Source organism: Heptranchias perlo, chromosome 24, assembly GCF_035084215.1.
Source record: "Heptranchias perlo isolate sHepPer1 chromosome 24, sHepPer1.hap1, whole genome shotgun sequence".
NCBI classification, from domain to species: Eukaryota; Metazoa; Chordata; class Chondrichthyes; order Hexanchiformes; family Hexanchidae; genus Heptranchias; species Heptranchias perlo.
The window spans coordinates 16,310,479-16,331,727 of NC_090348.1; the positions used below are offsets into that span (position 1 = coordinate 16,310,479).

Below are 21,249 nucleotides of genomic sequence, written 5' to 3' on the forward strand. Positions count from 1 at the left end.
AATAAAAAAAAACATAATTTGAACGACAATCATTACATTTCTTAAAGGGAGTAGTTCAAATGATATACAGGCAGTATTTTTTAACCTGCTCATCGTATTTGTATTGGCATTTGTAACTTGCCCTTTCTGTTGTGACCAAGTAATGGTAATCCCCTAAAAAGCAAATCGGAGTACATTAACAGCAAACAGTGAATGAATGCTTTGTATTATTTTCTTTGCGACATTGGGCCAACAGAAACTGCAGTGACAGGCACACCTACAGTTTTTTTTTATTCATTCATGGGATGTAGGCGTCGCTGGCAAGGCCAGCATTTATTGTCCATCCCTGATTGCCCTTGAGAAGGTGGTGGTGAGCCACCTTCTTGAACCGCTGCAGTCCGTGTGGTGAAGGTTTTCCCACAGTGCTGTTAGGAAGGGAGTTCCAGGATTTTGACCCAGCGACAATGAAGGAACAGCAATATATTTCGAAGTCAGGATGGTGTGTGACTTGGAGGGGAATGTGCAGGTGGTGTTGTTCCCATGTGCCTGCTGCCCTTGTCCTTCTCGGCGGTAGAGATCATAGGTTTGGGAGGTGCTGTCGAAAAAGCCTTGGCGAGTTGCTGCAGTGCATCCTGTGGATGGTACACACTGCAGCCACAGTGTGCCGCTGGTTGAGGGAGTGAATGTTTAGGGTGGTGGATGGGGTGCCAATCAAGCGGCTGCTTTGTCCTGGATGGTGTCGAGCTTCTTTGAGTGTTGTTGGAGTTGCACTCATCCAGGCAAGTGGAGAGTATTCCATCACACTCCTGACTTGTGCCTTGTAGATGGTGGAAGGCTTTGGGGAGTCAGGAGGTGAGTCTCTCGCTGCAGAATACCCAGCCTCTGACCTGCTCTTGTAGCCACAGTATTTATGTAGCTGGTCCAGTTAAGTTTCTGAAACTATCATTGCTGGTAAGTAATAATGTTTCTTATTGTCACATGAAATTTATTGACAGCAATTAGTGAATTAATGCTTTGTAATACTTCCTCTGCTTCGTAGGGCCAACACCAATGACAGTGACAAGCACACGTACAGTTTCTGGAACTACCATTACTGGTGAGTAATAATATTTCTCATTGTCACATAAAATCTACTCTGACAACGCACCCCCAATAAAATTTGTTGTTGTTGGACTATCATTGATATACTTTTGATATTGATTGTCATGCATTCGTAAGTTTATAAATCAGTACTGGTTGAGTTGTTGAATATCAGTATAGGTGAAGTGAGCATCGATTGAATGTGATTCTTCATCCTCTGTACTGACAATGGTTTCTGATGGGAAACAAGTCGAGTGATGGCAAATAATGAAGTTTGATTTAATCTTTTGAAATATTTTCTGTGCCCTGTCGGAGTAACTGCGAGCACAAGTGTGTCGGCTTTGTCTTCCACCACTGGTAATTGATGCTTATTTATTTTGAGTGCGAATGAACTTTCCAATGAATAGCATTAAGAGAAGTGAATGTTGCCTGGTATTCTTAATCATAGGCATTATCAATTAAAGCTTGAGGAAAAGATTAATACATTTCCATAACATTGATGTTTTTACCAGATACTTTGTGATGTGTTGTTCTTGAATGGTTGCGAGCAATATTGGCAATATTATCTTGTCATTAAAGTGAGCATATGTAATAAAAATTTCCAAAAATTTACAAAGTAATGGTGACCAGGGGGTTTGTTAGATATTGTTGGCATGAAGACTCCAAATTCTGACTTTTGAAATTTTGGAATTGTTTTGAAATTTACTTTTGCATTTTGAAGAATGAGGAGATGAGGAGATCTCTGTGGAGAATTCTTAACCAAAGGCTTCTATTTTCTTAATTCTGGACAATGATGTTGCCTCCATGTCAATTTTATGTTCAGAAAGATTGATGAAATGTTTTCTTGAAATCGAGAAAGAAGGAAAGTGCTCAATTTTGAAATTGATGAAGTAATGATGAGAACTGGAGTGTGTTCAGTGAGATTTTTAACTTTTGCCCTTTGTTCTTTGGAAAATAAATCATGTGGCAGCCAATGCCATTTTTTACTTGAAAGAAACATCTAGATTTTAAAAGTAAAAAACGGGTGGTTTGGGGGCGAGGAGGCATTGAAAATTGCCACCTTTTCAGATCCGCCGCAAAGCCGTCTCCAACCCGACAATTTCCGTTTTTCACGGGCGGGACGAGGGACCGGCGACCAACCTGCTCCCTGGAAACGGAGCGGGCCTTAAAACCTTTCAAGGAAATTTCAGGCCTCCTTTTATCACTAATTCCAGATTTCAACACCCAGGGGTCCGGGATTTATCGCACCGTAAAAGGAGACAAGAAGGCCCAAGACTAACAAGTAGATGCCTAGAAAGGCACAGCTTGTGGGATGGAGGAGCAGGTGTGCTTCCCCCAGGCCCAACAATCCTACCTGCACTGATCCCCCACCCCCGATCGCGGAACCCCCACCTCCAATTGGGGACCCCTGATCCTCCGACCCCGATCCTCTGACCCCAAACTGGAACCCAAACTTCTGACTCTGACCCTGATCCTCTGACCCTGACCCCGATCCCGATCCTGACCCGGATCCCGATCCACCAACCCCGAACCCGATCCCGATCCTCCGACCTCGACCCCGATCCTCCGGCCCCAACCCTGACCCCGATCCCGATCCCGATTCTCCGATCCCGACCCCAACCTCGATACTCCGACCCCGACCCCGAACCTCTCCCTCAACAATAGCAGACCCCCGCGATAACTCTCGATCCCGCTCCTCTCCTGATGGACCACCGATCCTATCCCCCATGACTCGTGACGCCCGTGCCCACCTATGCCCCTTGCTGACACTTGGTCCTTGCCCCCCCAAGACATTGCATTCCCTAGCTCGTTGCCCACCCATGCCCGCACGTCACCCCCACCCCCATCCATACAAACAAAGACTTACCTGCAGACTTTCCTGAAGACATCCTCTCGCTGGCTGGCCTCCCGTCTGACTGAGACCAGCCGGTCAGTCGGACGGCAAAACTGCCAAAAATAATAAAATGTGTCCTCACATCAAAATCGTAAGGACGTCCGGGAAACCCGAACTAATGGGTTTCCAGACCTCAAATTGACGCCCCCGCCCCCTTCCTGGCTCCATTTTAAAATTGAGCCCAGTGACTTGTTTGCTGACAACATGGGAGTTATGTTGTAATTGCTTGACAAGTCGTTTGCTTTTCCAGGCAACTTGGGTCAAGATATGCTCTGAAGGACAATCATTACATTCATTAAAAGGAGTAGTTGAAATGATAATTGTGCGGTAATTTTTCACCTGCTTAATGTATTCGTAGTGGCGTTTGTAACTTGCTCTTTTCATTGTGACCAAGTAGTAGTAATCCACTAAAAAGCAAATTGGAGTCTATTCACTGCAATCAGTGAATTAATGCTTTGCAATATTTACTCTGCTACTTAGGGCCAACATCAACGAAAGTGACAGGCAGACCTACAGTTTCTGGAACTTCCGGTACTGGTGAGTATAGTTTTTTCACATCGTCACTTGAAATATATTTACAGCAATTAGTGATTTAATGCTTTGTAATATTTCCTCTGCTTCGTAGGGCCAACACCAACTACAGTGACAGGCACACCTTCAGTTTCTGAAACTACCATAACTGGTGAGTTTTAATGTTTCTCATTTTCACATGAAATATATGCTTCGAAATCCCACCAATAAAATTTGATAATGTTGGACTATCATTGAATTACATTTGATGTTGATTGTCATGCATTCGTATGTTTATAAATCAGTACTGGTTGAGTTGTTCAATATCAGTAAAGGTTTTGTTGGTATTTATTGAACATGATTCATTCATCTCTACACTGTCAATGGTTTCTGATGGGAAACATGTCAAGTGATGACAAATGATGAAAGTTTGTTGTAATCTTTTGAACCATTTTCTGTGCCCTGTAGGAGTAACTGCGAGCACAAGTGTGTCGGCTTTGCTTTCCACCACTGGTAATTGATGCACATTTATTTTGAGTGTGAATGAACTTTCCAATGAATAGTATTAAGAGAAGTGAATTTTGCCTGGTATTCTTAATCATGGGCATTATCAATTATAGCTTTAGAAAAAGATGAATACATTTCCATAACATTGATGATTTTACCAGACACTTAGTGATGTGTAGTTCTTGCATGGTTGCGAGCAATATTGGCAATATTATCTTGTCATTAAAGTGAATGTATTTAATAAAAATTGCCCAAAATTTACCAAGTAATGGTGACCAAGAGGATTGAAAGATTCTATTGGCATGAAGACTCCAAATTCTGACTTTTAAATTTTGGAGTTGTTTTGAAATTTACTTTTGCATTTTGAAGCATTAGGAGATTTCTGTTAATAATGGGAGAAGTTGAAATCGTCATAATACCATGAAAGATTAGAGCGGAAGAAGATTTCTTTTCAATTGATGGGTACAGTAATGTTTGTTGCTTCTGAGACCAAAAGGAGTTTCTTGTAAGCAAATAGTTTGGAGAATTCTTAACCAAAGGCTTCTATTTTCTTTTTTCTGAAGAAACAATGTTGCCTTCATGTCAAATTTATGTTTGAAAAGATTGATGAAATACTTCCTTGAAATCAGAAGGAAAATGTTCAATATGTTGAAATTGATGAAGTAATGATGAGAACTGGAGTGTGTTCAGTGAGATTTTTCAATTTTGCCCTTTGTTCTTTGGAAAATAAATCATGTGGTATTCTTTGAATTTTTTCTTTTACGTGAAACAACATTGAGATTTTGTTGAGGAAAGATAATGACTTGGGACAACATGGGAGTTATGTTATAATTGCTCAACAAGTAAATTGTTTTTACAGAAAACTGGGGTCAAAACATGTTCTGAAGGACAATCATAACATTTGATAAAGGGAGTAGTTCATAGAATCATGGAAATGTTACAGCACGAATGGAGGCGATTCGACCCATCGAGTCTGCACCGGCTCTATGCAAGAGAAATCCAGCTGGTCCCACTCCCTGGCCCTATCCCCATAGCCCTGCAAATGTTTTCCTTTCTAGTACTGATCCAGTTCTCTTTTGAAGCCCATGATTGAATCTGCCTTCACCACCCCCTCGGGCAGTGCATTCCAGATCCAAACTCGTTCAAATGATAATTGGGCAGTGGTTTTTTCTGGCTAATTTCTTTGTAGTGGCATTTGTAACTTGCTCTTTCCATCATGACCAAGTAATGGTAATCCCCTAAAAAGCAAATTGGAGTCTATTTACTGCCATCAGTGAATTAATGCTTTCCAATATTTACTCTGCTACTTAGGGCCAACAACAACTGCAGTGACAGGCAGACCTACAGTTTCTGAAACTACCATAACTGGTGAGTTTTAATGTTTCTCATTTTCACATGAATGCTTACAACTCCCACCAATAAAATTTGTCAATGTTGGACTATCATTGAATTACTTTTGATGTTGATTGTCATGCATTCGTTTGTTTATAAATCAGTGCTGGTTGAGTTGTTCAATATCGATATAGTTTTTGTTCGTATTTATTGAACATGATTCATTCATCCTCGACACTGACTGGTTTCTCATGGGAAACCATTCGAGTGATGGCAAATGATGAATGTTTGTTGTAATCTTTTGAAACATTTTCTGTGCCCTGTAGGAGTAACTGCGAGCACAAGTGTGTCGGCTTTGCATTCCACCACTGGTAATTGATGCATATTTATTTTGAGTGTGAATGAACATTCCAATGAATAGCATTAAGAGAAGTGAATGTTGCCTGGTATTCTTAATCATAGGCATTATCAATTATAGGTTGAGGAAAAGATTATACATTTCCATAACATTGATTATTTTATCAGATGCATTGTGATGTGTTGTTCTTGAATGTTGACAGTAATGACTTATCATTAAAGTGAATATATTTAATAAAAATTGCCCAAAATTTGCCAAGTAATGGTGACCAGGATGATTGGCAGATACTGTGGGCATGAAGACTCCAAATTCTGAATTCTAAATTTTGGTGTTGTTTTGAAATTTACTTTTGCGTTTTGAAGCATTAGGAGATTTCTGTTAATAATGGGTGAAGCTGAAATCGACGTATTACTATGAAAGATTAGAGGAGAAGAAGATTTTCTTGTCAATTGATGGGTACGGTAATGTTTGTTGCTTCTGAGACCAAAAGGAGTTTCTTATAAGCAAATAGTTTGGAGAGTTCTTAACCAAAGGCTTCTATTTTCTTGATTCTGATCAAACAATGTTGCCTTCATGTCAAATTTATGTTTGGAAAGATTGATGAAATGCTTCCTTGAAAATAGAAGGAAAATGCTCAATATGTTGAAATTGATGAAGTAATGATGAGAACTGGAGTGCGTTCAGTGAGATTTTTCAATTTTGCCCTTTGTTCTTTGGAAAATAAATCATGTGGTAAAAAACGGGTGTTTTGGGGGCGGGGAGGCATTGAAAATTGCCACCTTTTCAGGCCCGCTCCAAACCCGTCTCCAACCTGACTATTTCCATTTTTCACGGGGCGGGACGAGGGACTGGCGGCCAATCTGCTCCCTGGAAACGGATCGGGCCTTAAAACCTTTCAAGGAGATTTCTGGCCTCCTTTTATCACTAATTCCCGATTTCAACCCCCGGGGGGCTGGGATTCCCGCGCCTTCTATTTATCGCGTCGTCAAAGGAGACGAGAAGGTCCGAGGTAGGTGCCCAGAAAGGCACAGCTTGTGGGACGGAGGAGCAGGTGTGCTTCCCCCAGGCCCAACAAGCCTACCTTCACTGATATCGCCCACCCCTGATCATGGACGCCCCACCTCTGAAGGCGACCCCTGATCCCGACCCCGATCCTGATCCTCCGACCCCGACCCAGATCCCGATCCTGTGACCCCAACCCCGATCCAGATCCTCCGACCTCGACTCCGACCCCAACCCCAACCCCGATCCACTGACCCTGACCCCGATCCACTGACCCCAATCGTCCGACCCCGATCCCCCACCCGGAACCCAAACCCGAACTTCCAACCCGACCCCGATCCTCCGACCCCAACCGCGAATCCGATTCACTGACCCTGACCCCGATCCACCGACCCCAATCGTCCGACCCCGATCCCCGAACTGGAACCCAAACCCGAACTTCCGACTCCTACCCCGATCCTCCGACCCCGACCCCGACCCCGATCCTGATCCTCCGACCCCAACCCCGATCCTCCCCCTCAACCAAAGCGGACTCCACGATAATTCCCGATCCCGATCCCCTCCTGACGGACCGCCGATCCTTTCCCCCATGACTCGCGACCCCTGTGCCCACCTATGCCCACCCATGCCCACCCATGCTCCTTACCGACGCTTGCTCCTTGCTCACCCATGCCCCTTGCCCCCCCAAGACCTTGCCTACCCTTGCTCTTTGCCCACCCATGCCCGCACGTCACCCCCACCCCCATCCATAGAAACAAAGACTTACCTGCAGACTTTCCTGAAGACATCCTCTCCCTGGCTGGCCTGCCGTCCGACTGAGACCAGCCTGTCAATCAGCCGGTTAGTCGGACTGGAAACCGCCAAAAATAATAAAAAATGTCCTCACGTGAAAATCGTAAGGACGTCCGGGAAACCCGTACTAATGGGCTTCCAGACCTCAAATTGACGACCCCGCCCCCTTGCTGGCTCCATTTTAAAATTGAGCCCAATGACTTGTTTGCTGACAACATGGGAGTTATGTTGTAATTGCTCGACAAGTAGTTTGCTTTTACAGGCAACTTGGGTCAAGACATGCTCTGAAGGACAATCATGATGTTTGTTAAAAGGAGTAGTTCAAATGATAATCGTGCGGTAATTTTTCACCTGCTCAATGTATTCGTAATGGCGTTTGTAACTAGCTCTTTTCATTGTGACCAAATAGTGGTAATCCACTAAAAAGCAAATTGGAGTCAGTTTAAAGCAATCAGTGAATGAATGCTATTTATTATTTTCTCTGCTGCGTAGCGCCAACACCAACTACAGTGACAGGCACTACAACAGTTTCTGAAACTTCCAGTACCGGTGATTATATTTTCTTTTCATCGTCAGATGAAATCTATTTACAGCAATTAGTGGACTAATGCTTTGTAATATTTCCTCTGCTTCGTAGGGCCAACACCAACGACAGTGACAGGCACACCTTCAGTTTCTGAAACTACCATAACTGGTGAGTTTTAATGTTTCTCATTTTCACATGAATTCTATGCTGCCAAATCCCACCAATAAAATTTGTTACTGTTGGACTATCATTGAATTACTTTTGATGTTGATTGTCATGCATTCGTATGTTTATAAATCAGTACTGGTTGAGTTGTTCAATATCAGTAAAGGTTTTGTTGGTATTTATTGAACATAATTCATTCATCTCTACACTGTCAATGGTTTCTGATGGGAAACATGTCAAGTGATGACAAATGATGAATGTTTGATGTAATCATTTGAAACATTTTCTGTGCCCTGTAGGAGTAACTGCGAGCACAAGTGTGTCGGCTTTGCATTCCACCACTGGTAATTGATGCATATTTATTTTGAGTGTGAATGAACATTCCAATGAATAGCATTAAGAGAAGTGAATGTTGCCTGGTATTCTTAATCACAGGCATTATCAATTATGGCTTCAGGAAAAGATTAATACATTTCCATAACATTGATGATTTTATCAGATACTTTGTGATGTGTTGTTCTTGCATGGTTGCGAGGAATATTGGCAATAAAATCTTGTCATTAAAGTGAATGTATTGAATAAAAATTGCCCAAAATTTACCAAGTAATGGTGACCAAGAGGATTGACAGATTCTATTGGCATGAAGACTCCAAATTCTGACTTTTAAATTTTGGAGCTGTTTTGAAATTTACTTTTACATTTTGAAGCATTAGGAGATTTCTGTTAATGGGTGAAGCTGAAATTGACGTATTACCATGAAAGATTAGAGCAGAAGAAGATTTTCTTGTCAATTGATGGGTACGGTAATGTTTGTTGCTTCTGAGACCAAAAGGAGTTTCTTGTAAGCAAATAGTTTGGAGAATTCTTAACCAAAGGCTTCTATTTTCTTTTTTCTGAAGAAACAATGTTGCCTTCATGTCAAATTTATGTTTGGAAAATTGATGAAATGCTTCCTTGAAATCAGAAGGAAAATGTTCAATATGTTGAAATTGATGAAGTAATGATGAGAACTGGAGTGTGTTCAGTGAGATTTTTCAATTTTGCCCTTTGTTCTTTGGAAAATAAATCATGTGGTATTCTTTGAATTGTATCTTTTACGAGAAAGCAACATCTAGATTTTGATGAGGAAAGATAATGACTTGTTTGCTGACAACATGGGAGTTATGTTATAATTGCTGAACAAGTAAATTGTTTTCACAGAAAACTGGGGTCAAAACATGTTCCGAAGGACAATCATAACATTTGATAAAGGGAGTAGTTCATAGAATCATGGCAATGTTCCAGCACGAATGGAGGCGATTCGACCCATCGAGTCTGCACCGGCTCTATGCAAGAGAAATCCAGCTGGTCCCACTCCCTGGCCCTATCCCCATAGCCCTGCAAATGTTTTCCTTTCTAGTACTTATCCAGTTCTCTTTTGAAGGCCATGATTGAATCTGCCTTCACCACCCCCTCGGGCAGTGCATTCCAGATCCTAACTCGTTCAAATGGTAATTGGGCAGTAGTTTTTGATCTGGCTAATTTCTTTGTAGTGGCATTTGTAACTTGCTCTTTCCATCATGACCAAGTAATGGTAATCCCCTAAAAAGCAAATTGGAGTCTATTTACTGCAATCAGTGAATTAATGCTTTGCAATATTTACTCTGCGACTTAGGGCCAACAACAACTACTGTGACAGGCAGACCTACAGTTTCTGGAACTTCCGGTACTGGTGAGTATCGTTTTCTCACACCGTCACATGAAATGTATTTACAGCAATTAGTGAATTAATGCTTTGTAATATTTCCTCTGCTTCGTAGGGCCAACACCAACTACAGTGACAGGCACACCTTCAGTTTCTGAAACTACCATTACTGGTGAGTAATAATGTTTCTCATTTTCACATGTAATATATGCTTCCAAATCCCACCAATAAAATTTGTTAATGTTGGACTATCATTGAATCACTTTTGATGTTGATTGTCATGCATTCGTATGTTTATAAATCAGCACTGGTTGAGTTGTTCAATGTCGTAAAGGTTTTGTTGGTATTTATTGAACATGATTCATTCATCCTCAACACTGACAATGGTTTCTGATGGGAAACATGTCTAGTGATGGCAAAAGATGAATGTTTGTTGTAATCTTTTGTAACATTTTCTGTGCCCTGTAGGAGTAACTGCGAGCACAAGTGTGTCGGCTTTGCTTTCCACCACTGGTAATTGATGCATATTTATTTTGAGTGTGAATGAACTTTCCAATGAATAACATTAAGAGAAGTGAATGTTGCCTGGTATTCTTAATCACAGGCATTCTCAATTATAGGTTGAGGAAAAGATTATACATTTCCATAACATTGATTATTTTATCAGATGCATTGTGATGTGTTGTTCTTGAATGGTTGCGAGCAATATTGACAGTAATGACTTAACATTAAAGTGAATATATTTAATAAAAATTGCCCAAAATTTACCAAGTAATGGTGACCAGGAGGATCACGGAACCCCCACCTCCGATTGGGGACCCCTGATCAAGACCCCGATCATCCGACCCCGATTCTCTGACCCCGATCCCGATCCTCCGACCCCGACCCAGATCCAAATACTCCGACCTCGACCCCGATCCTCCGACCCCAACCCCTACCCCGATCCACTGACCCTGACCCCGATCCACTGACCCCAATCGTCCGACCCTGATCTCCGACCCGGAACCCAAACCCGAACTTCCAACCCGACCCCGATCCTCCAACCTCTACCCCGATACTCCGACCCCAACCCCGACCCCAATTCACTGACCCTGACCCCGATCTACTGACCCCAATCGTCCGACCCCGACCCGGAACCCAAACCCGAACTTCCGACTCCTACCCCGATCCTGCGACCTCAACCCCGATCCCGATCCTCCGACCCCGACCCCGATCCAGATCCTCCGAACACAACCCCGATCCTCCCCCTCAACCAAAGCGGACCCCGCTATAATTCCCAATCCCGATCCCCTCCTGACGGACCGCGGATCCTATCCCCCATGACTCGTGACCCCTGTGCCCACTTATGCCCACCCATGCCCCTTGCCGACGCTTGCTCCTTGCTCACCCATGCCCCTTGCCCAACCAAGACCTTGCCTACCTTTGCTCTTTGCCCACCCATGCCCGCACGTCACCCCCACCCCCATCCATAGAAACAAAAACTTACCTGCAGACTTTCCTGAAGACATCCTCTCCCTGGCTGGCCTGCCCTCCGACTGAGACCAGCCTGTCAATCAGACGGTCAGTTGGACAGCAAAACCGCCAAAAATAATAAAATGTGTCCTCACGTCAAAATCGTAAGGACGTCTGGGAAACCCATACTAATGGGGTTCCAGACCCCAAATTGACGCCCCCGCCCCCTTGCTGGCTCCATTTTAAAATTGAGCACAATGACTTGTTTGCTGACAACATGGGAGTTGTGTTGTAATTGCTCGACAAGTAGTTTGCTGTTATCGGCAACTTGTGTCAAGACGTGCTCTGAAGGACAATCATTACATTTATTAAAAGCAGTAGTTCAAATGATAATTGTGCGGTAATTGTTCACCTGCTGAATGTATTCGTAGTGGCGTTTGCAACTTGCTTTCTTCATTGTGACCAAGTAATGGTAATCCACTAAAAAGCAAATTGGAGTCACTTTACAGGAATCAATGAATGAATGCTATTTATTATTTTGTCTGCTGCGTAGGGCCAACACCAACTACAGTGACAGGCACTCCAACAGTTTCTGAAACTTCCAGTACCGGTGAGTATATTTTCTTTTGTAGGTTTTTTATGTCCTCCTCACTCTCTACTTTCCCTCCCATCTTTGTATCATCTGCAAACTTTGCTATGTGACACTCGGTCCCCTCCTCCAAATCGTTAATATAGATTGTAAAGAGTTGGGGACCCAGCACCGACCCCTGCGGAACACCACTGGCTACTGGTTGCCAGTCCGAGAATGAACCATTTATCCCAACTCTCTGCTTCCTGTTAGATAACCAATCCTCCACCCATGCCAGAATATTACCCCCAATCCAGTAATTCTTTATCTTGAGCAATAATCTTTTTTGTGGCACCTTGTCGAATGCCTTCTGGAAGTCTAAATACACTACGTCCACTGGTTCCCCTTTATCCACTCTGTACGTTATGTCCTCAAAGAACTCAAGCAAATTTGTCAGACATGACCTCCCCTTCGTAAAGCCATGCTGACTTTGTCCTATTAAATTATGTTTATCCAAATGTTCCGCTACTGTCTACTTAATAATAGACTCCAAAATTTTACCCACCACAGATGTTAGGCTAACTGGTCTATAATTTCCAGCCTTCTGCCTACTACTCTTTTTAAATAAGGGTGTTACATCAGCAGTTTTCCAATCCAATTAATGCTTTGTAATATTTCCTCTGCTTCGTAGGGCCAACACCAACTACAGTGACCGGCACTACAACAGTTTCTGAAACTTCCAGTACCGGTGAGTATATTTTCTTTTCATCGTCAGATGAAATCTATTTACAGCAATTAGTGGACTAATGCTTTGTAATATTTCCTCTGCTTCGTAGGGCCAACACCAACGACAGTGACAGGCACACCTTCAGTTTCTGAAACTACCATAACTGGTGAGTTTTAATGTTTCTCATTTTCACATGAATTCTATGCTGCCAAATCCCACCAATAAAATTTGTTACTGTTGGACTATCATTGAATTACTTTTGATGTTGATTGTCATGCATTCGTATGTTTATAAATCAGCACTGGTTGAGTTGTTCAATGTCGTAAAGGTTTTGTTGGTATTTATTGAACATGATTCATTCATCCTCAACACTGACAATGGTTTCTGATGGGAAACATGTCTCGTGATGGCAAAAGATGAATGTTTGTTGTAATCTTTTGTGACATTTTCTGTGCCCTGTAGGAGTAACTGCGAGCACAAGTGTGTCGGCTTTGCATTCCACCACTGGTAATTGATGCATATTTATTTTGAGTGTGAATGAACTTTCCAATGAATAGCATTAAGAGAAGTGAATGTTGCCTGGTATTCTTAATCACAGGCATTATCAATTATGGCTTCAGGAAAAGATTAATACATTTCCATAACATTGATGATTTTATCAGATACTTTGTGATGTGTTGTTCTTGCATGGTTGCGAGCAATATTGGCAATAAAATCTTGTCATTAAAGTGAATGTATTGAATAAAAATTGCCCAAAATTTACCAAGTAATGGTGACCAAGAGGATTGACAGATTCTATTGGCATGAAGACTCCAAATTCTGACTTTTAAATTTTGGAGCTGTTTTGAAATTTACTTTTACATTTTGAAGCATTAGGAGATTTCTGTTAATGGGTGAAGCTGAAATTGACGTATTACCATGAAAGATTAGAGCAGAAGAAGATTTTCTTGTCAATTGATGGGTACGGTAATGTTTGTTGCTTCTGAGACCAAAAGGAGTTTCTTGTAAGCAAATAGTTTGGAGAATTCTTATCCAAAGGCTTCTATTTTCTTTTTTCTGAAGAAACAATGTTGCCTTCATGTCAAATTTATGTTTGGAAAATTGATGAAATGCTTCCTTGAAATCAGAAGGAAAATGTTCAATATGTTGAAATTGATGAAGTAATGATGAGAACTGGAGTGTGTTCAGTGAGATTTTTCAATTTTGTCCTTTGTTTTTTGGAAAATAAATCATGTGGTATTCTTTGAATTGTATCTTTTACGAGAAAGCAACATCTAGATTTTGATGAGGAAAGATAATGACTTGTTTGCTGACAACATGGGAGTTATGTTATAATTGCTGAACAAGTAAATTGTTTTCACAGAAAACTGGGGTCAAAACATGTTCCGAAGGACAATCATAACATTTGATAAAGGGAGTAGTTCATAGAATCATGGCAATGTTCCAGCACGAATGGAGGCGATTCGACCCATCGAGTCTGCACCGGCTCTATGCAAGAGAAATCCAGCTGGTCCCACTCCCTGGCCCTATCCCCATAGCCCTGCAAATGTTTTCCTTTCTAGTACTTATCCAGTTCTCTTTTGAAGGCCATGATTGAATCTGCCTTCACCACCCCCTCGGGCAGTGCATTCCAGATCCTAACTCGTTCAAATGGTAATTGGGCAGTAGTTTTTGATCTGGCTAATTTCTTTGTAGTGGCATTTGTAACTTGCTCTTTCCATCATGACCAAGTAATGGTAATCCCCTAAAAAGCAAATTGGAGTCTATTTACTGCAATCAGTGAATTAATGCTTTGCAATATTTACTCTGCGACTTAGGGCCAACAACAACTACTGTGACAGGCAGACCTACAGTTTCTGGAACTTCCGGTACTGGTGAGTATCGTTTTCTCACACCGTCACATGAAATGTATTTACAGCAATTAGTGAATTAATGCTTTGTAATATTTCCTCTGCTTCGTAGGGCCAACACCAACTACAGTGACAGGCACACCTTCAGTTTCTGAAACTACCATTACTGGTGAGTAATAATGTTTCTCATTTTCACATGTAATATATGCTTCCAAATCCCACCAATAAAATTTGTTAATGTTGGACTATCATTGAATTACTTTTGATGTTGATTGTCATGCATTCGTATGTTTATAAATCAGCACTGGTTGAGTTGTTCAATGTCGTAAAGGTTTTGTTGGTATTTATTGAACATGATTCATTCATCCTCAACACTGACAATGGTTTCTGATGGGAAACATGTCTAGTGATGGCAAAAGATGAATGTTTGTTGTAATCTTTTGTGACATTTTCTGTGCCCTGTAGGAGTAACTGCGAGCACAAGTGTGTCGGCTTTGCTTTCCACCACTGGTAATTGATGCATATTTATTTTGAGTGTGAATGAACTTTCCAATGAATAACATTAAGAGAAGTGAATGTTGCCTGGTATTCTTAATCACAGGCATTCTCAATTATAGGTTGAGGAAAAGATTATACATTTCCATAACATTGATTATTTTATCAGATGCATTGTGATGTGTTGTTCTTGAATGGTTGCGAGCAATATTGACAGTAATGACTTAACATTAAAGTGAATATATTTAATAAAAATTGCCCAAAATTTACCAAGTAATGGTGACCAGGAGGATCACGGAACCCCCACCTCCGATTGGGGACCCCTGATCAAGACCCCGATCATCCGACCCCGATTCTCTGACCCCGATCCCGATCCTCCGACCCCGACCCAGATCCAAATCCTCCGACCTCGACCCCGATCCTCCGACCTCAACCCCTACCCCGATCCACTGACCCTGACCCCGATCCACTGACCCCAATCGTCCGACCCTGATCTCCGACCCGGAACCCAAACCCGAACTTCCAACCCGACCCCGATCCTCCAACCTCTACCCCGATACTCCGACCCCAACCCCGACCCCAATTCACTGACCCTGACCCCGATCTACCGACCCCAATCGTCCGACCCCGACCCGGAACCCAAACCCGAACTTCCGACTCCTACCCCGATCCTCCGACCTCAACCCCGATCCCGATCCTCCGACCCCGACCCCGATCCCGATCCTCCGAACCCAACCCCGATCCTCCCCCTCAACCAAAGCGGACCCCGCTATAATTCCCAATCCCGATCCCCTCTTGACGGACCGCCGATCCTATCCCCCATGACTCGCGACCCCTGTGCCCACTTATGCCCACCCATGCCCCTTGCCGACGCTTGCTCCTTGCTCACCCATGCCCCTTGCCCAACCAAGACCTTGCCTACCTTTGCTCTTTGCCCACCCATGCCCGCACGTCACCCCCACCCCCATCCATAGAAACAAAAACTTACCTGCAGACTTTCCTGAAGACATCCTCTCCCTGGCTGGCCTGCCCTCCGACTGAGACCAGCCTGTCAATCAGACGGTCAGTTGGACAGCAAAACCGCCAAAAATAATAAAATGTGTCCTCACGTCAAAATCGTAAGGACGTCTGGGAAACCCATACTAATGGGGTTCCAGACCCCAAATTGACGCCCCCGCCCCCTTGCTGGCTCCATTTTAAAATTGATCACAATGACTTGTTTGCTGACAACATGGGAGTTGTGTTGTAATTGCTCGACAAGTTGTTTGCTGTTATCGGCAACTTGTGTCAAGACGTGCTCTGAAGGACAATCATTACATTTGTTAAAAGCAGTAGTTCAAATGATAATTGTGCGGTAATTTTTCACCTGCTGAATGTATTCGTAGTGGCGTTTGCAACTTGCTTTCTTCATTGTGACCAAGTAATGGTAATCCACTAAAAAGCAAATTGGAGTCACTTTACAGGAATCAATGAATGAATGCTATTTATTATTTTGTCTGCTGCGTAGGGCCAACACCAACTACAGTGACAGGCACTCCAACAGTTTCTGAAACTTCCAGTACCGGTGAGTATATTTTCTTTTGTAGGTTTTTTATGTCCTCCTCACTCTCTACTTTCCCTCCCATCTTTGTATCATCTGCAAACTTTGCTATGTGACACTCGGTCCCCTCCTCCAAATCGTTAATATAGATTGTAAAGAGTTGGGGACCCAGCACCGACCCCTGCGGAACACCACTGGCTACTGGTTGCCAGTCCGAGAATGAACCATTTATCCCAACTCTCTGCTTCCTGTTAGATAACCAATCCTCCACCCATGCCAGAATATTACCCCCAATCCAGTAATTCTTTATCTTGAGCAATAATCTTTTTTGTGGCACCTTGTCGAATGCCTTCTGGAAGTCTAAATACACTACGTCCACTGGTTCCCCTTTATCCACTCTGTACGTTATGTCCTCAAAGAACTCAAGCAAATTTGTCAGACATGACCTCCCCTTCGTAAAGCCATGCTGACTTTGTCCTATTAAATTATGTTTATCCAAATGTTCCGCTACTGTCTACTTAATAATAGACTCCAAAATTTTACCCACCACAGATGTTAGGCTAACTGGTCTATAATTTCCAGCCTTCTGCCTACTACTCTTTTTAAATAAGGGTGTTACATTAGCAGTTTTCCAATCTAATTAATGCTTTGTAATATTTCCTCTGCTTCGTAGGGCCAACACCAACTACAGTGACAGGCACTACAACAGTTTCTGAAACTTCCAGTACCGGTGAGTATATTTTCTTTTCATCGTCAGATGAAATCTATTTACAGCAATTAGTGGACTAATGCTTTGTAATATTTCCTCTGCTTCGTAGGGCCAACACCAACGACAGTGACAGGCACACCTTCAGTTTCTGAAACTACCATAACTGGTGAGTTTTAATGTTTCTCATTTTCACATGAATTCTATGCTGCCAAATCCCACCAATAAAATTTGTTACTGTTGGACTATCATTGAATTACTTTTGATGTTGATTGTCATGCATTCGTATGTTTATAAATCAGTACTGGTTGAGTTGTTCAATATCAGTAAAGGTTTTGTTGGTATTTATTGAACATGATTCATTCATCTCTACACTGTCAATGGTTTCTGATGGGAAACATGTCAAGTGATGACAAATGATGAATGTTTGATGTAATCATTTGAAACATTTTCTGTGCCCTGTAGGAGTAACTGCGAGCACAAGTGTGTCGGCTTTGCATTCCACCACTGGTAATTGATGCATATTTATTTTGAGTGTGAATGAACATTCCAATGAATAGCATTAAGAGAAGTGAATGTTGCCTGGTATTCTTAATCACAGGCATTATCAATTATGGCTTCAGGAAAAGATTAATACATTTCCATAACATTGATGATTTTATCAGATACTTTGTGATGTGTTGTTCTTGCATGGTTGCGAGCAATATTGGCAATAAAATCTTGTCATTAAAGTGAATGTATTGAATAAAAATTGCCCAAAATTTACCAAGTAATGGTGACCAAGAGGATTGACAGATTCTATTGGCATGAAGACTCCAAATTCTGACTTTTAAATTTTGGAGCTGTTTTGAAATTTACTTTTACATTTTGAAGCATTAGGAGATTTCTGTTAATGGGTGAAGCTGAAATTGACGTATTACCATGAAAGATTAGAGCAGAAGAAGATTTTCTTGTCAATTGATGGGTACGGTAATGTTTGTTGCTTCTGAGACCAAAAGGAGTTTCTTGTAAGCAAATAGTTTGGAGAATTCTTAACCAAAGGCTTCTATTTTCTTTTTTCTGAAGAAACAATGTTGCCTTCATGTCAAATTTATGTTTGTAAAATTGATGAAATGCTTCCTTGAAATCAGAAGGAAAATGTTCAATATGTTGAAATTGATGAAGTAATGATGAGAACTGGAGTGTGTTCAGTGAGATTTTTCAATTTTGCCCTTTGTTTTTTGGAAAATAAATCATGTGGTATTCTTTGAATTGTATCTTTTACGAGAAAGCAACATCTAGATTTTGATGAGGAAAGATAATGACTTGTTTGCTGACAACATGGGAGTTATGTTATAATTGCTGAACAAGTAAATTGTTTTCACAGAAAACTGGGGTCAAAACATGTTCCGAAGGACAATCATAACATTTGATAAAGGGAGTAGTTCATAGAATCATGGCAATGTTCCAGCACGAATGGAGGCGATTCGACCCATCGAGTCTGCACCGGCTCTATGCAAGAGAAATCCAGCTGGTCCCACTCCCTGGCCCTATCCCCATAGCCCTGCAAATGTTTTCCTTTCTAGTACTTATCCAGTTCTCTTTTGAAGGCCATGATTGAATCTGCCTTCACCACCCCCTCGGGCAGTGCATTCCAGATCCTAACTCGTTCAAATGGTAATTGGGCAGTAGTTTTTGATCTGGCTAATTTCTTTGTAGTGGCATTTGTAACTTGCTCTTTCCATCATGACCAAGTAATGGTAATCCCCTAAAAAGCAAATTGGAGTCTATTTACTGCAATCAGTGAATTAATGCTTTGCAATATTTACTCTGCGACTTAGGGCCAACAACAACTACTGTGACAGGCAGACCTACAGTTTCTGGAACTTCCGGTACTGGTGAGTATCGTTTTCTCACACCGTCACATGAAATGTATTTACAGCAATTAGTGAATTAATGCTTTGTAATATTTCCTCTGCTTCGTAGGGCCAACACCAACTACAGTGACAGGCACACCTTCAGTTTCTGAAACTACCATAACTGGTGAGTTTTAATGTTTCTCATTTTCACATGAAATATATGCTGCCAAAACCCACCAATAAAATTTGTTAATGTTGGACTATCATTGAATTACTTTTGATGTTGATTGTCATGCATTCGTATGTTTATAAATCAGCACTGGTTGAGTTGTTCAATGTCGTAAAGGTTTTGTTGGTATTTATTGAACATGATTCATTCATCCTCAACACTGACAATGGTTTCTGATGGGAAACATGTCTAGTGATGGCAAAAGATGAATGTTTGTTGTAATCTTTTGTGACATTTTCTGTGCCCTGTAGGAGTAACTGCGAGCACAAGTGTGTCGGCTTTGCTTTCCACCACTGGTAATTGATGCATATTTATTTTGAGTGTGAATGAACTTTCCAATGAATAACATTAAGAGAAGTGAATGTTGCCTGGTATTCTTAATCACAGGCATTCTCAATTATAGGTTGAGGAAAAGATTATACATTTCCATAACATTGATTATTTTATCAGATGCATTGTGATGTGTTGTTCTTGAATGGTTGCGAGCAATATTGACAGTAATGACTTAACATTAAAGTGAATATATTTAATAAAAATTGCCCAAAATTTACCAAGTAATGGTGACCAGGAGGATCACGGAACCCCCACCTCCGATTGCGGACCCCTGATCAAGACCCCGATCATCCGACCCCGATTCTCTGACCCCGATCCCGATCCTCCGACCCCGACCCAGATCCAAATACTCCGACCTCGACCCCAATACTCCGACCCCAACCCCTACCCCGATCCACTGACCCTGACCCCGATCCACTGACCCCAATCGTCCGACCCTGATCTCCGACCCGGAACCCAAACCCGAACTTCCAACCCGACCCCGATCCTCCAACCTCTACCCCGATACTCCGACCCCAACCCCGACCCCAATTCACTGACCCTGACCCCGATCTACCGACCCCAATCGTCCGACCCCGACCCGGAACCCAAACCCGAACTTCCGACTCCTACCCCGATCCTCCGACCTCAACCCCGATCCCGATCCTCCGACCCCGACCCCGATCCCGATCCTCCGAACCCAACCCCGATCCTCCCCCTCAACCAAAGCGGACCCCGTTATAATTCCCAATCCCGATCCCCTCTTAACGGACCGCCGATCCTATCCCCCATGACTCGCGACCCCTGTGCCCACTTATGCCCACCCATGCCCCTTGCCGACGCTTGCTCCTTGCTCACCCATGCCCCTTGCCCAACCAAGACCTTGCCTACCTTTGCTCTTTGCCCACCCATGCCCGCACATCACCCCCACCCCCATCCATAGAAACAAAAACTTACCTGCAGACTTTCCTGAAGACATCCTCTCCCTGGCTGGCCTGCCCTCCGACTGAGACCAGCCTGTCAATCAGACGGTCAGTTGGACAGCAAAACCGCCAAAAATAATAAAATGTGTCCTCACGTCAAAATCGTAAGGACGTCTGGGAAACCCATACTAATGGGGTTCCAGACCCCAAATTGACCCCAGATGAAATCTATTTACAGCAATTAGTGGACTAATGCTTTGTAATATTTCCTCTGCTTCGTAGGGCCAACACCAACGACAGTGACAGGCACACCTTCAGTTTCTGAAACTACCATAACTGGTGAGTTTTAATGTTTCTCATTTTCACATGAATTCTATGCTGCCAAATCCCACCAATAAAATTTGTTACTGTTGGACTATCATTGAATTACTTTTGATGTTGATTGTCATGCATTCGTATGTTTATAAATCAGTACTGGTTGAGTTGTTCAATATCAGTAAAGGTTTTGTTGGTATTTATTGAACATGATTCATTCATCTCTACACTGTCAATGGTTTCTGATGGGAAACATGTCAAGTGATGACAAATGATGAATGTTTGATGTAATCATTTGAAACATTTTCTGTGCCCTGTAGGAGTAACTGCGAGCACAAGTGTGTCGGCTTTGCATTCCACCACTGGTAATTGATGCATATTTATTTTGAGTGTGAATGAACATTCCAATGAATAGCATTAAGAGAAGTGAATGTTGCCTGGTATTCTTAATCACAGGCATTATCA

At 42.3% G+C, this 21,249-nt stretch overlaps 1 protein-coding gene across 1 annotated transcript in view; it reads left to right on the forward strand.

Annotated features, from left to right (window-relative positions):
* Positions 1 to 14,944, forward strand: part of LOC137341475 (mucin-19-like) — a 49,978-nt gene extending 35,034 nt beyond the window's left edge. Inside the window, exons 14-23 of the mRNA XM_068004579.1 lie at positions 1,019 to 1,075; positions 3,579 to 3,635; positions 8,092 to 8,148; positions 9,945 to 10,001; positions 10,298 to 10,342; positions 11,835 to 11,891; positions 12,541 to 12,597; positions 12,686 to 12,742; positions 14,539 to 14,595; positions 14,892 to 14,944. Coding sequence (XP_067860680.1) covers positions 1,019 to 1,075; positions 3,579 to 3,635; positions 8,092 to 8,148; positions 9,945 to 10,001; positions 10,298 to 10,342; positions 11,835 to 11,891; positions 12,541 to 12,597; positions 12,686 to 12,742; positions 14,539 to 14,595; positions 14,892 to 14,944 — 554 coding nt within the window. The remainder of the gene's footprint in view (positions 1 to 1,018; positions 1,076 to 3,578; positions 3,636 to 8,091; positions 8,149 to 9,944; positions 10,002 to 10,297; positions 10,343 to 11,834; positions 11,892 to 12,540; positions 12,598 to 12,685; positions 12,743 to 14,538; positions 14,596 to 14,891) is intronic.
* The last annotated feature ends 6,305 nt before the right edge of the window (positions 14,945 to 21,249 follow it).